Source organism: Lissotriton helveticus, chromosome 5_1 (assembly GCF_964261635.1).
Source record: "Lissotriton helveticus chromosome 5_1, aLisHel1.1, whole genome shotgun sequence".
Lineage (NCBI taxonomy): Eukaryota > Metazoa > Chordata > Amphibia > Caudata > Salamandridae > Lissotriton > Lissotriton helveticus.
This window is the reverse complement of record NC_136065.1, coordinates 500,749,045-500,764,749: the sequence shown is the minus strand read 5'-3', so window position 1 is coordinate 500,764,749 and position 15,705 is coordinate 500,749,045. Positions and strand designations below refer to the sequence as shown.

General features: G+C 47.6%; 1 protein-coding gene across 1 annotated transcript in view; it reads right to left on the bottom strand.

The window, feature by feature from the left end:
• Window positions 1–605: 605 nt before the first annotated feature.
• LOC144752503 (uncharacterized) overlaps window positions 606–15,705 on the bottom strand; it is a 66,070-nt gene continuing 50,970 nt past the window's right edge. The window contains exon 7 of the mRNA XM_078640412.1: window positions 606–1,447. Coding sequence (XP_078496538.1) covers window positions 1,400–1,447 — 48 coding nt within the window. The 3' untranslated portion in view covers window positions 606–1,399. The remainder of the gene's footprint in view (window positions 1,448–15,705) is intronic.

The following is a 15,705-nucleotide window of genomic DNA, read 5'->3' as shown; positions in this document are numbered from 1 at the left end:
GGATTACTGATTAAAAATATATTTTAAAAAAACAGGAGAGATACAGTGGACGGGAGAGAGATCATGGAATCACATTAGCATAATCCACTCAAAGAGCTAGTAATCGATTGACATTCATACATCCAAAATTGCATTATTGTTGCAGATACTTGCCCTGTTCATTTTGATCTCAAGATCAACAAAGCTAATGCTAGCTAATATTAATACACTATCTTTGGGCATTGATCAGTTAACCACAGATTACAAGCGTTTGCACCAGAATAAAATATGATAATCAGTGGTTAAAAAATAATTCTTGTATCATGTTAACTTTTTTCCAACAGCACTAAAAACCTTCATTTTCATCACGATCCTGGTTGTTTTTCTGCTGTCATAAGCTTTAATTAATATAGATTCTGTCCGCAGAATGTTCTTGTAAGGCTATGTTGATGACTTTTAAACACTTGTGTAATTCCAGATGCTTACAGATAATTTTTCTTTAAATAGTTATGTTTGGCACTAAACTGATAAAAAAGCCTTGAAAACCTTTCCCTCTTGTCCAAATATCCAAAAAGTTATTCTTATCAAATTGTGTAATAAATAACAACACATAGAGCAATACAATATCATTTGCAACTCTATTCAACTTTAATTTAGTAAATATGGTGTAAATATAATTTTAAACCGATTACTCAGTGATTTCTTTTATCCAATCAAATGTCATTATTAGACTAATAAATATGCACTGATAAAGAAATTATGCTTAAATCTAAAAAATAAATATATACTAAATGTTCGTAGGCAAGCCCACTTGCCTGTCTTCAATGTGGGAGAGCTCTGCTATGTTTCATAGCTCTCCTACGCCACTATGAAAGGTAAACAAACAACTTGTAATCTTACATACAGTACAACTCTTCAGAGGTAGGTCAGGAAAAAGTATTAGAAAAAAAGAGCTTTTTTATAAGGTGTAATCGAAGTATCACTGAACATTGAACAGTAGCTGTTGTCATAAGTACAAAATCCTCAGCATAAAAACTCTGATTTTTAAAAAAAAGTTTTAAAACTCAATTTTGAGATTTGTTCATGTGACACTGTCATCCCAAACGCTAAAACGATCTTCTTGAAAGTAGAAACATGTAGGAAAGATTGTTCATAGAACCAGACTGCATTTGATCAGTCTTCTTGATGCGAGCGTGAAGCAGAATATGTTCAATTATGGAAAAAAGTTTCTGCGCATGAATGCTCACACATTCTTGACAAAAATAAGTGTCTTTTTTAAATTAAATAAGTGCCTGGCAGGAGTTTCACAAAACAATTCTGTGATGAACATAATAAAAAGTAAAAACACATTCAGTTCATTGCATCAGTCCCATGGCATCCTTTGAAGAGGTGATCCGCCATCAACACTCTTTTGATCTTCTTATTGTGAAATGGTGGTAGGAAGGATTTCAGGCCTCCTTATTTTCACCTGTATCAATAAAAAAATATAAACACAAGTCACTGATGTTGCTCACTATGCTTACTGTAAAGTTATAAATATAATCAACTTTGGTTAAGAGATGATAGTTTCTGTGTTACTATTATTCAATGTATGTTGATGTCATTCGTAGAGTCAGAGCCAGTCCAAAATGCCTCTCTATGGTAGTGATGTCTGATCAGCAGATAATGACTGTATTACTTAAAAGGAATTATCATTATGCTGAGTCCAACTCTCCCTCCTCCCAGTCCTTTTAGGTTGCAGCACTGTGAGAATGTGGGATCCAGAGGAGGATGCAAAGTCAGAGAAGGGGTTGATCAGGAAAATGAGGTGGAAAACTATAATGAAAAAAATCTTGCTTTTTAGGGAGATAGCGATTCCTCTTATACTTTTTCGACAGACGCCCCTCGCAATTTTCAGATTCCTTTGCTTTATGCCTCTATTCTGTATATTCTGTGATCCCCAAGCCATCATTTCATACCTTGTACAGAGAACAATATAGTGAAGCAAGAGTGAAGCTGCTTCCAACTCCTGACAATGAGGAGGAAAGGCCAAACTTCCTGTCTACTTGGTTCTCTGGGAGACAGGAACTAATACAAGGAATCCATCTAAGGTAAGAAAAAAATGTGTGTGCTTTGGCGGGACATGTCACAAAGACAAGATGTCCGTGCATCTGAAAGCATCTTGCTATGTTGTTTTGTGAATTATGGAGCCTGTGTGTGTACCCTCTAGAATAGGACATTTCACTCTCAGTGACTTCAAGAAGGTCCAATGTAGAAAGCACACAAACAGTGCAAACAGTGCATACCTTTCGCTCAAAGGAAACACAGAAATTTGGCACTGTCCTTGGCCTTAAGAATCAGGACAATTAAAAAAACATTAAAATTAGTGCCATCTTTGACAGACAATGAACACACTAGAACAGAGGATCAAATCCCACTTCGCCCTCCCGCTCAAACTTTAATCACAAAAAGAGAGATAAAAAATATATTTCATAAAGATAATAGGTTTCTAAGAGTGAGTGAAAGGAAAATACACCTTGCTTTTTTTTTTTTTATTCTTTTTATTGAAATTAACAAAAGAAACTAGCATCAGGTGAACAATAATTGACATCATTGTGAGGTTTAGGCTGTCATTCGTACAGAGCAATAATCACAATGTACATAAAATTTGGGATCACAGGGATTCCTGTGGTTCTACTTCCCTTTGTCGCATCGGGGGTGTACAATAACTATTTCAAACCCCCCAAATCGTCCCCCACTTCTCTGGACAACCCCTGGCCACATACACTGCCCTTTCTCTGAACATGCACCAATCTAGATCCTCGGCCCATTTAGTAATCCGGGGTGGCCTGCTGGCTCCCCACAGCTGAGCAATATTTCTCTTTGCCACCATACATGCCAACCTTACCAACTGTTTCAAATATCCATTCAAATCCGTGGGTTCCCATACATTCAAGACACACCTCCGGGCATCTGGTCGTATCTCCACCCCCATTACTCTTTTAATCTCATCGTGTATCGCTGCCCAGAAGGTTTGTATCTCCTCACAGTGCCATAATATATGCATGAAAGTGCCAAGTTCCCCACAACCCCTCCTACATTCTCCGCTTATCGCACGCTCCATGTGTACTAGCCTAGGCCCAGTGATTTATGAGGTGCCGCTCATTGCCTGGAGATCGCGGATACCAGAGGACCCTCTGAACTCTGACCGGGTGTTCTACTGACAGCGGAGGGCTGAATCTGTGCCTTCATCTGTGTTGTTCCTGCCCCGGAGACTGTGGTGGCTATAGAGACGGGACTGCGAGGACCAGCGTGCCTAGCGGCCCCTCACCTGCCGCACTTGGTCTTCTTCACAACTCCACCTCCTCCTATTTAGCACGCCCACTACCGCGCTCGTGGGACGTGCCCGGGCAAAGCCCGGGCCAAGGGCGGGCCCGTTGTTGCCCGGTGGAGACCGGACCGGGCCACCCCTCTTTGCTCTGTGCTCTTCGGCTTTAGCTTGAATTACTGCAGTCTGCTACTTGCAAGTCCTTTGTGGAGGGAACCAGTACTGCTATTTCCAAAGGGCATTGTGTATTATGGCTGTACGGGAGCCCAATAGCAAAGGGCATAACAACAAACTCACAGGAACACTGGATGATTTCATAACAAGAACCAACCTAGCAATTGACCAGGGTATTAAGCAACTGGAACGAAGGGTCTCGCAGGACCTACTTATGGCCAAAAGATCCTCGCTGGGACCCTTTGCGAACGCTCGAACACCAGAGGTTCCCAGGCTTCCAAACGTGGACAACGTACACATGGACCACGTTTTAATTACTGCCCAAATTCACTCACCGAGACAGGACTTGGCTCAAACTCCCCCTCCCATCCAAACGATGCAACATGATATTTCCGTGCGATCGGACACACCTACCCTGGGTAATACTCCAGAGAGACCAATTACACGGCAGTTCCATAGTAACCGCACGGGTGCAATTCCCAAGAAAAAGCAGCTCATCGAAAGAAAGACCGGAGCAAAACCTGCTCAAAACCGCAGAAAACAGGTAATCCCTCCAAGCCCCGAGGTCGCGGAGACGCAAGGTCCAGGTCCTGCACCCGTTTCATCTATGCAGCTGGGAAATTATGACTGCAATAATGTGCTAGGTCCAGGCTCTTTCAGGATCGATCCATTGGCATGGGAGTGCAAGACAATTACTGCCCACCTGAGTGCCTTATTACGTCCATTGGAAGAGAGACTTGCTAGTATAGAAAGCCAACTATTTAAATTTGAACAAGTAACAGTGGCCACCTTAAATAGTCTGGTTAACAATGCATTAATTCAGGGCAACCAGCACATGTCAACTGAAGTGGGAGGGGCTACGAGGCATGAAAATCCTTAAACCCCTGTGACACAACAAAATGCTGTTAATTCTATAGAATCCACGGGGGGAGTAAAAGCTTTGCCAAATAAAGCGGGTGGAGGGTGCAGGATTGAACAGCAGACAGTGCCCAGTAGTGTAGGAGAAGCTCAGATTGATACTACTTCCCAAAATGGGCGGGCTATTGCGGATGCAGGAATAAGTAGGAGAACTCGAACAGAACCCCGAGTGGACCTACCACCTGAAGTCAGTCCCTATCTAATCATTCTTACAGGGGTCCCAGAAATCAGCATGTCGAGTGTTGAATCATTTTCAATCTTAAAAAACAAAGTTATTTGCTGGCTTAATGTGCATAGACCTCTCCCTCCACACATGAGTACTGAAATAACTATGGTCAGAAGGGTAGGATGGGTAGGGCGCACTCCAAAAACTTCAACCGGCGACTGTGTATTGGTCAATTTTAGGAATCCACTCATTACAGATTACATATGCAACTGGAACCTAGCCAACGTTGGTACAAAGATAGAAGTTAGACCTCTTTCCCACTTTTACCCCAGCAATCAACTGAGAAATTCAGACTAGGGCTGGTCCCTCGTACCACATCACAGAGCGGCGAGAGGTGGGAAGTTTAGGGACGGCCACCAACTATCTGTTCACAATCAGATCCCATGCCATAATAGGTTTAGCGGCTTGGACCAGGTCGACTGACTCATTAGGGTCGACCAGGTTACACTTGATGATGCCCAGTCGCTCACAGTGGATACTAGGGCTGGCCGAACTTTGGTGGAGAGAGACGAGGCATATGAGCTGTCTGGAGCACAAAATCCCCCAATAGGGCATTTGAGGAATGGTGAATTGTATGTTTTGGACAGGGCAGTTGAAGACCATCCACCTCTAACGCCCCTACCTTCTAACGGGGCTGAAAATTTAACGGGGAAAGTCAATACCACTTCGTATTGCATACTGCCTAGCATAGGAAACACAAACTCTATGTCAATTCTATCATGGAATGTGGCAGGTCTACCAAATAAGTTGGCCTGCCCAGAGTGGGGTACTTTTGTGGACAGTAGTGATATTTGTGTATTTCAAGAAACCTGGGCCAGGGAGGACCAACATAGAGTTGGGTTCGCTGCATATAATATTGCTGCACGATGGGGAGGCAAGGGTCGCCCATCGGGGGGCCTCACAACCTGGGTGGGTCTAAACTTGGGGTGCACGGGCGAGTCTATCCCAACGTACTCTGATGATATCCAGTGTGTTCTCCTGTCCTGGCCAAACCATTACAAACTTGCTATTGTAAACGTTTACTCACGGCCGACAAGTGTGGCAAACGAGTCTAAAACCATTGAAGATCTATCAACTTTCCTTGGCTCCCTTAGCAGAGATACCCATTACATGGTCGCGGGGGACCTGAACTGCCATTATGAGCCACTCAATGGTATAACGATGGAGTACTGACAGGCGAGGATGAACATTGGGGAGTCCCACCCTGCCAGTCCCCACACCCAAAGTCATGGTCCCCTCTGGCCACTCAGATTCTGACCCTAACCCTGAATAACTCTATCAGGGCTTGTAATGGTCACATGCCCTCTGACATTCCGTCCAAGTGCACATTCAACAAAAGGGGACAGGAATCAAGATTGGACTACATTATGGTGGAGGTATGTCTATGGCCAAAGGTCATCGACTTTGAGGTACTGCCCAGGCTGGACAGTGATCATAACGCATTGAGTATGAGGATAGAGTGCCCATGGGCTAGGGCAAATGTAAAGGAATCTGGCCTGGAAGTTGTAGATGGGTTGGTCATAACTAACAACAGGCTCAGAGTGAAGTGGGACAAACTGGTTGTATCACGTAATGCATTACCTAAACTATACAGTGCTGCTGTACCCATTCTTGAGGAAGTGGCCTCCCTAATTTTGCAGCCTTTGGTAGCAGATTTTAATGACAATATGCTGCGCGTCCATCAGGAGCTAGTTGCTTGCCTAGCAGAATTTCTTAACCCGCCGGGCCCAAATAGGAGGCGGAGGGTGCCTGTATCTACATGGTATAACACCTCATGTAGGAAGGCAAAATCAGAGCTTATAGGGGCCCTTAAAGACGGGAGAGACAAAAATAATATTCGCACCCTAAGATCACAATATAAAGATATAATGCACCATGCAGGAAGGAGTGGGATATGGAAAAATGGTCTAATCTTTCCTCCTCACTGGATTTCAGATACGCACGCAGATTCTGGGCAATAGTTAACTCAGGGTCAGGAGAGCCCAGATCGGCAATTGAACCCAACATAGAGGCGGGGGTCTGGGAGCTTCATTTTAAGACCTTATATGCAGCAGTCGCAGGTGTAGAATGTTCGCTGGTAAATACATCCAGACCAGGGGAAGGTACTGAGCCAGAATTTTTGGTTGAAGAAGTCTATACTGCCATAAGTAAGTTGGCCAAGGGCAAGGCCCTTGGCCTTGATAGGCTTCCCTGTGATCTATTTGGAGAACAACCGTTGATTTGGGCCCCCTACCTTTGTGCCCTTTTCAACGCGAGCTTGGGAGGCATGGAGATACCAGGTACTCTGCTCCCAACCAATTACAGGCCCATTAGCCTCATAGATGTCCCTCAGAAAAAAAAATTCCGACTAATTCTGGATCGCCTACAAGATTGGATTGACGATAACGACATCCTCAGCCCCTACCAGGCGGGTTTTAGAAAAAAAACATCTACCGTGGATCAGATTTTCCGTCTCCTAATGCTATTCTGGAAGACGGCAACTTTGGGGGGTGGTAGCCTCTATATGGTCTTCGTGGACCTCCGGTCCGCGATTGACCTAGTACCTAGGGGCAAATTGTGGGCGGTGCTCCAGGACATGGGAGTCCCAAATGCAATTTTGGCCGTCCTGATAGGCTGCATACACAAAACTATGCTCAGGTTAGATGTGGTAGGGAAGGAGTGTTGTCGTCCCGGTTTCCGGTCGCTAGGGGGGTCAGGCAGAGGTGCGTCCTGGCACCAACCCTATTCTGTCTTGTGTGAAGGGTGTTGTATCGCACCTGGATGCAGTCCCCAACAATAACGCACCGAGATTGGCAGGCAGGAGGGTGCCAGCGATAATGTTTGCCGATGACACCCTCCTGCTTTCCAAGTCCCCCATGGGGATCCAGCGAGTGTTGGATGGCTTTATCGACTTCTGTCGACGCCGGGGACTCGAAATCAATGCTGATAAGACCAAATTCATGATTTTCAGTCCCCCGGCACACACTCGCCCAACACCGCTCCTCGGTAGGGTCAGACTGGAGAGGGTACAGACTTTTCAATACCTGGGGGTGACGATCGATGAAAATCTTTCTTGGGGTCCTCAACAGGTGAAATCCCAACTTAAACTCTCCCAGTTAGCGGGTGGCATCCTTAAAATGGTAAATACATAAACTTTTAAACCAGTGAGCCCCGCAGTGAAGATCTACACAGTCAAGGCAAGGGCATCGGCACTCTATGGTGGGGAACTCTGGGGGCAATCGTGTAACTCTGACATTGTTAAAGTGGAGAACAAGTTCATGAGGCAGTTACTTGCACTTCCTCTAAGTACTCCTCTCCTTCCACTGAGATTGGACTTAGGACTGAGTTTTATCCAGGATGAGCTTGCTCTGAAACCCTTAAGGTTTTGGCGTAGGCTATGGATAACACCAGAACTGTCCAACTATAGGCATGAATTGAAGGATGTGTTGAGCCATGGTAGTGCAGTTAAAATCCCCTGGCTTGTATTCGCGAAAAAAAACCTAGGAAAAATGGGACTACTGGACCTCTGGTACGATCCAGAACGGGCATGCAGGGGGGTTTCCAGTAAAATGCTTGCGAAAGCCTTCATGGATCACAAACAGAATATATGGTTGCAAGATTCCAAAGCTGGCTCCCTGACAATAACTTTTTTAACACTCAAACACTCTTTTGCTTTTGAGGAGTTTTTGAATGCTATCTACCCAGTAGGAGCAAGGAAGTTATACATCCAATAGAGGCATGGATCATTACCGCTAGGGGTATTTGTAGGCAAGTGGTCGTCTCCCATGAGTAAACCTTGCCCTGGGTGTGGTGCGTCTAAGGAAGATGAAATGCACATGCTCTTCTTCTGCCCTGCCTACAGGAAAGCCAGAAAGCACTGGCTTGTACCCCTATGTAAGAACATGGGTTTGATAAATGCTCTGTTGCAATGAGAGTTTTTAAGACAGATACATCACCACATATAGTTTTTGCACTCTCAAAATTCCTCTTAGCAATGTGGTCCAAAAGATCCTCCCTCATCACAGCGGCACCCAGAGGTGTTCTTATATAGTGACATTGTATATTTCATGACAATTTTTATCTGTATTTAATTAATTGTATGCTTTTTATGTACAATGTTTTTATTGTAATCTTTTATGACTGAAATAATGTGGAAATCAAGATTTAATGAATGATTTATGACCTATGCAAGATCTTAAGCTGTACCAATCTGAGCCTCATCTGGATTGCAACCACTTTGGGGGAGGAGACTGCCTCTACCCAGTCTTCATCGTCTAATTCCAGTCCGTCCGCTCCCCATGCTGCTCGAATACTCCCCAACGGGTCATCCATATTATTACCAAGCTTCCTATAGATTAAGGAGATAGTCTTGTCTGGGATGTGTCCGTCTAACACTCGGTCCTCGAGAGGAGAAGCCTCTGGAAGTTCCGCATCTCCGGGTATGTGGGTAAGAAGAGCTTGTCTAATCTGTCGGTACCGAAAGTGTTCATTATCATTCAACCTGTATTGTTGTTTTAAAGATTCAAATGTCTGCACACTGCCCTTCCCCCACACATCCCTAATCTGGCTGATCCCAATGAGGTCCCACTTATCAAACCCCTTAGATCTCCACAAGCTCCCCAGCTTTTCGGAACAGAACAGTGGGGTGGCCAACGTCAATCTTCCCTCCCACCCTAAATTTCTGGTTACAGCGTGCCAAACTTGTATAGCGTGTGCTGTCGGGCCTGCCAACATGAACCTCCCGGGTCTGGCATACAAGGCTTTCATAATATCTCCACCCAGTGCCTGCCCATGATCCATAGCATATCCTGGGTCCCCAGGGGGCCCATAAACCCTGTGATTCACTGCCGCAAGGTGGGAGGCCCAATAATGTTTCCTCAAGTCCGGGAGACCGATGCCTCCATCGTACCACGGGAGGGTTAACTTGACAAAAGCTATACGGGGCCTGCCTTCCTAGAGAAGCTGGCGTTGAAGTGTCTCAATCTCCTTAAAATACAGTAGCGGTACAGGATCCATTGTGTTTTGGAGCATGTACAGAAACCAAGGTAAGGCCATCATCTTGAATAATACCGCCCTCCCGAGTAACAAGAGGGGGAGAGCCCTCCAGCGCTCCACATCCTTTTTAAATCAATCCAAAGGGGACCCCAGGTTATTAGCATATCTCATCTTCGGGTCTAAGGATATATAGATACCAAGATACTTAAATCCAATCAATTCAATCTTTATCGGGCATGACTGTGGGATCACAGGCCGCGCTTCCGACAAAACGAACAATACCGACTTTGACCAGTTAATGGCAAACCCGGAGTATCGGCCAAAAATGGCCAGGACATCCCAAAAATTACTCAAGGACGCCCTGGGGTTAGTGAGGTATAGCAAAATATCATCCGCATAAAGCGAAATTTTGTCTTCCCATTCACGTGTCCACCGCAGGCCACGTATCGACCGGTCCCACCTGACCCATGCCGCCAGAGGCTCCAACGCCAGCGCGAAAAGAAGTGGGGACAACGGGCACCCCTGTCTCGTGCCTCTTCCGAGGGAAAAGTCCACCGAGTTACAATTATTTACAATCACTCTGGCCAATGGGGTGGCATACAGCAATCGAACCCATCCGATAAACACCAGGCCAAAGCCCAACTTGGTCAAAACAGCAAATAGATAGGCCCATTCGACCCTGTCAAATGCCATAGTGACATCCAGGGAAACCAAGACTGCCGGCTCCAGTATCTTGTGGGAACCACCCAGGATCCCATGCAGCCTCCGCAGGTTCAGGGCCGTGCTTCGACATGGCATGAAGCCGGATCAATCGGGGTGTATCAGGGTCGTAATGACCTTGATTAATCTGGTAATTTCGCCAAAATCTTGGGCTCAGCATTGAGAAGTGAGATGGGCCTATATGAGGAAGGAGATGTCTTAGACTTGCCGGTCTTGTGAATGACCACAATGTTTGCCACCCGCTGGTCGTACGGAAGCTGGCCCAGCTCCCTACTCTCTAGAAACATGGCCCGAATATGCGGAGCGACCTTATGGCCATTCAGTTTGTATAATTCTATCGGTATCCCATTTGGACCCGATGCCTTCCCAGACTTTATGCCTCTAATCGCCTGTGTGAATTCATCATCCGTGAAAGAGGAGTCTAGGTATTCCCTATTGTCTTCAGATAGACTCGGCATGCAAATATCTTTGATCATTTCCGCATTTACGGCCTCCGCATAACTGCCCATTGAGGTATAGACTTCTTTGAAATATTCAGAAAATACATCTGCCACTGCCTGTGGATCCGTGACTCTGTCGGATCCCGACCCCTCTATCTCCTGCACCAACCTAGAGGCCATTTCTCCACGCTCCAACCAAGCAATCAGCTTACCGGCCTTGTCCCCATGCTCATAAATTCCACTTTGCAGGGCCTGGTTATGAGAAATTGCCCTCTCCCTGGAGAGGCCCTGATATTCCTCTTGTTTTAACTTCAGTAAGTGGAGGTCTCCCGGGACAGCAGACTCAGCGACCCGTTCCTCTAACCTTATCACTTCCGCCTCCACCCTAGTCACCTCCTCCTGTTGTTTCTTCTTCCTGCCGGCAACCAGGGAGAGGACTTCACCAATCAGCACTACTTTATATGTCTCCCACAGTGACTGCGTGGAGTCAACAGCGCCCACATTCACACGGAAATAACAGTCCGACCCCGGAGAATCTCCTTCTTAGTGGCCGGGTCTTTCAGCTGCCAAGCATTAATCGGAGCTACCCTGCCAACCGCTGGTTGCCCGAGTTCGACCTGCAACCACATCGGAGAATGATCTGAAATGCCCCTGCCAAGGTACCATGCGTCTCTAACTGTGCCCGCCATAGCAGCCGGTATCAATATGTAGTCCAACCTGGAAATACTTTTGTGCGCAGCGGACACATGAGTAAAGCATCTCTGAGTCGGATTGTGGACCCTCCAACTATCAATCAACCCCAGTGTTTCCAGGAAATCAGGGAGCCACCTCTGCGACGGGGTGCAAAATCGTGCCGGGTGCCGATCCAGTCTCCCATCGAGCACTGCATTGAAATCTCCACCCAGCACCAATAGCCCCAAGGGCAGTGTCAGAAAAACGGCACTCAAATCTCTGAATGTATCGGACTGAAGGCCGGGCGGTACATATATAGACAGGAAAGTAACTGTTTTACCTCCCAACCGTCCCGAGACACTCACATATCTACCTCTCTGGCCTGACCAAGTAGCCTGTATGTCCAACGGAAAGGAATTCTTTGTTAGGATACCCACTCCTCTAGAACCCGATGTAAACCCAGCGTGTGCCACAAGTTTATATCCCCCTTTATGGAGGGCCATACACCGATTCCCGACAGGATGTGTCTCCTGTAACAATGCAACTTCTGGGGAATGTCTTCTGATTAGCTGATTTACCATACTTCTCTTTATCTTGTCACCCAGACCATTAACATTCCAGCTCAACACCCTTATCCCCGATCCCTGACTAGTACGTGACATTCACCCCACACCTCTAGCATCTAATTGCAATGCTGTCACCTGATGCAAAAAGCAAAGACATAGCATACCCCCGAACTGTGCATGCTTTAACCAAAGAAAATGAGCGAACCCTGGATCCCCTCCTCCCTCCCTACACCCCAGATTAAGGCTTACGCCCATACCCAACTGGCAGTGTGCCTGTCGCCCCTCACTCAAACTCACACTTCTAACTAAATGTAGTAACAGGGAGGAGAATCGATGTACTACGCCCCTCCCCCAGCTCTATGTCAAACAATAATTCGGTGTTTCGGAGGCACTCTCCCGCTCCCCACAGCCCCGCCCCTGCATTTCAATACTACAGCGGGGACAGCCCCTTGATTGACCATAGTCTCAGTGTCTCGATCCCACCCTCCGCTTTCACTCAGCCTCCTGCCGGTCACCCTCTCCCTCCTGACCATGTCTCTCCGGCTCCGTCGAGTGGAAGCAGTCTATCCAATCCGCCGCCACCTCGGGGTTATCAAAAAAACATGTTTTTCCCCTTGCCTCCACTCTCAATTTCGCCAGGAACATCATTCCATATCGCAAGCCCTTGTCTCTCAGTTTCTTCTTTACCGGCAGGAAGCTTTGGCGTTGTTTCTGCACGAGTTGTGTAAAGTCTGGAAAAAAGGAGAGCGAGGCATTTTCATATTGGAGGGGCCCCCCTGTGCGGGCCGCCTGCAGTATCACATCCCGGTCCCTGAAATTCAGGACCCTTGCTATCATCGGGTGGGGGGGGGAGCACCAGGCCTGGGCCTGCCCCCTGGTACCATGTGTGCCTGCTCAAACGTGAAAAATTGCCCTAGTCCCTTGGGCTTAAGATGATTGAGAATAATATCCTCAACAAAAAGATCTGGGGCCGGATTCTCCGCTTTCTCAGGGACCCCAAGGATGCTCACATTGTTTCGTCTGGCCCTCCCTTCTAGATCGTCCAGCTTCCTATCCGCCAGGGCCTGAGAAGCTTTAAGATCACGTACCTCCTGCTGAAGTTGCGTCACGTCCTCCATCAGGCTGGCAGTCTTTATATCCAATATTTTAACCTTCTCATTTGCTTTTGTGAGATCTGCCCGAATGAGGTTGACTTCTATTGTCACAGTGTCCAATTTGCTATCGAGAGACTCCATTTTCTGCCCCAATGACGCCTGGACTCCTTCGATAGCCGCCATCACATCCGACAACGTTAGGTCCATCGGCGCGTCCGAGGAGTCTCCACTCATCATTTGGGACCTTTTCGCCTCCTCCGGTGATCCCCTAGGCATGGTATACCGGTCCAGCTTGTTGGACTGGACCGGCTTTGGACCTCTTGATGATCTGGGCATAGGCTTGTCAGTATCTCCCCTGGCCGCCATAGTGGTTGTTCCCCATGGGATTCGCTGCTTCGTCTCCCCACCGCCTCGTGGGCCGAAATTTAAGTCAGACCCACCAAAAGACCCACTCTCCCGTTACTACAAAATTGCCGCCTGAAGCCGGACCGGCCAGATGGTATCACACGGGAAGCAACAATCCACAGGTTGGAAGCAGGCCACTAAATCACCACGCTAATAGCGCCCAGATGGATCAAGGCCTCGGCAACTCAGGGTCCACTCCAAAGCGCATTATATGCAGGAGCGTCCACCAGGGTTCAGCGGTTCTAGCTAATAATCAGTCATGGGGCAGTAGGAATAACCAGGCGAGGCGCTCCAACAATGCTCGCCTCGCCGAAGAGCGCGCGAGGCCAGGAGCCACGGGGTCCCTTCAACACTACTCCGTGGGCCGACGGTGGGACCGGGTCATGCAGGCCACCAAGAGCCTCAAAGACAGAGGCAGTCAGCCCAGCCGGTGCGACTCGCCCCCTTCGGACCTTGTCGCATGAACTGGACCATCAGCACCTCTCACTGGCAGCACCTCTGCCCCCAGGCTGCCTCCACGCAGTAGGGGGGGGGGAGAAAAGAACAGTCCCGGCACCCCCGACTCCGCTGAGCATGGCCGCTCCTCTCCGGGGTCCGGCCAGACAATTTCAGGCTGCCGGCCCTGCGGCGAACTCACTATGCCGCAGCCACCAGCAGCGATGCTCCTTGTCTCCTCCCGCACTCCAGGGCACCACTCGCGATCGCCTCAACTCCGGTCCTCGGCACCACCACGGGACCGGAGAGTCACGCAGGACCCCAGCCAGCAGGTGGTTACTTTCGGTGTCAATTCTGCCACTTTTCGTGGGCCGGGCCCGGGCACTTCCGGTCGCCGGCGCCGCTGTTGTTGCACTTCACTCCAGCCACAGGAATCACGCTGGTCCCGGGGCTCTCCCACACCGCAGGCCGCAACTCCTCCATGACACAACTTCGGCCCCCGTCACCGCAGCGGGACCGGAGAAAATAACCGGAGCTGCAGTGGCGCCTCGGAAAGCGGGAGGCACCCTTCAACATCAGGATTTCAGGCAGGATTAGCGAGCTGGGGGGTTAGCTACGCGGAGCTGAGGTCCTAGGCGGCCATCATGCTCGACACGTAGCTCCTCCGTACCTTGCTTTTAAAACTGCCCTCACACACAGCAAGCTGTGTCATGCTTCATCATAGGGCTGCTAACACACCTCCATGTTTACCCAACACTGGAGGTGGAGCAATAGAGTGGGAAAGACAAAACAACATACAGTGACTAGTCAGTGAAAAATCAAGGGTGAGAAATGGTGCAGACGAAGTGGTAGTAAAAGCTGGTCCCAGGGAATCCTTATTACAATTTTAATATTAGGTCCCCGGTCCAGGATTAAAAAGAAATTAGTGGATGCAAGGTAGAGGAGCTTGTAAGGAGACTCCACCGACTCCACTCTGCATGGGTATCAACATGTTTCAGCCGGCAATTGACAATGCCCCGGCTCACCTCTGTGACCCTGGGTGCAACCCCTCCCCTTCTATCAATTCAGAAGTGAAAAAGGGGGATATCACCTTTCAAAGAGCCCTTCGCCTGTGAAGGGGAACCTAGTTTATATTAATCTAAAACTAGAAAAGGCAGGGGAGGAGAACAGCCTCCTATTAGCACTCTTGCTTGCAAGGTAAGCTGTTACCAATCAATGTCGTCTCTCCAGCACGCCGTGTAGAACTGACTATTCACTGTATGTTGTATTGTCTTCCCCTCCCTATTGCTCCACCTCCAGTGTTGGGTAAACACGGAGGTGTGTTAGCAGCCCTATGATGAAGCATGACACAGCTTGCTGTGTGTGAGGGCAGTTTTTAAAAGCAAGGTGCATTTTCCTTTCACTCACTCTTAGTAAACCTATTATCTTTGTGAAATATATTTGTTTATCCCTCTTCTTTTTGTGTTTACGCTTTGGCAGACAAACAAAAAGGGCATTTAGGATAGGGCAGTGACTAGAGAGCACTATTTTTTAGTCACATTATGAATGCAGTTAGTTAGCTGGTTGGGAAGGCCCCACATATACCACAAATAGGTCGAGATGTAATTCATAAAGGGAGCTGTGACCAACAATTGAGTCTATCTTGGAATGGGTTCAGCCTGCGAGGAATAGGACGATTAGAAATAGGGTGGGAGATTGTAATTCCCATTGGTCTGACATTCCTATGGTGATAGTACAATAGTAGATTGAATTTCCCCAAAGTTTTTTTTTTTTACCTCCCCTCATCTTTATTTTG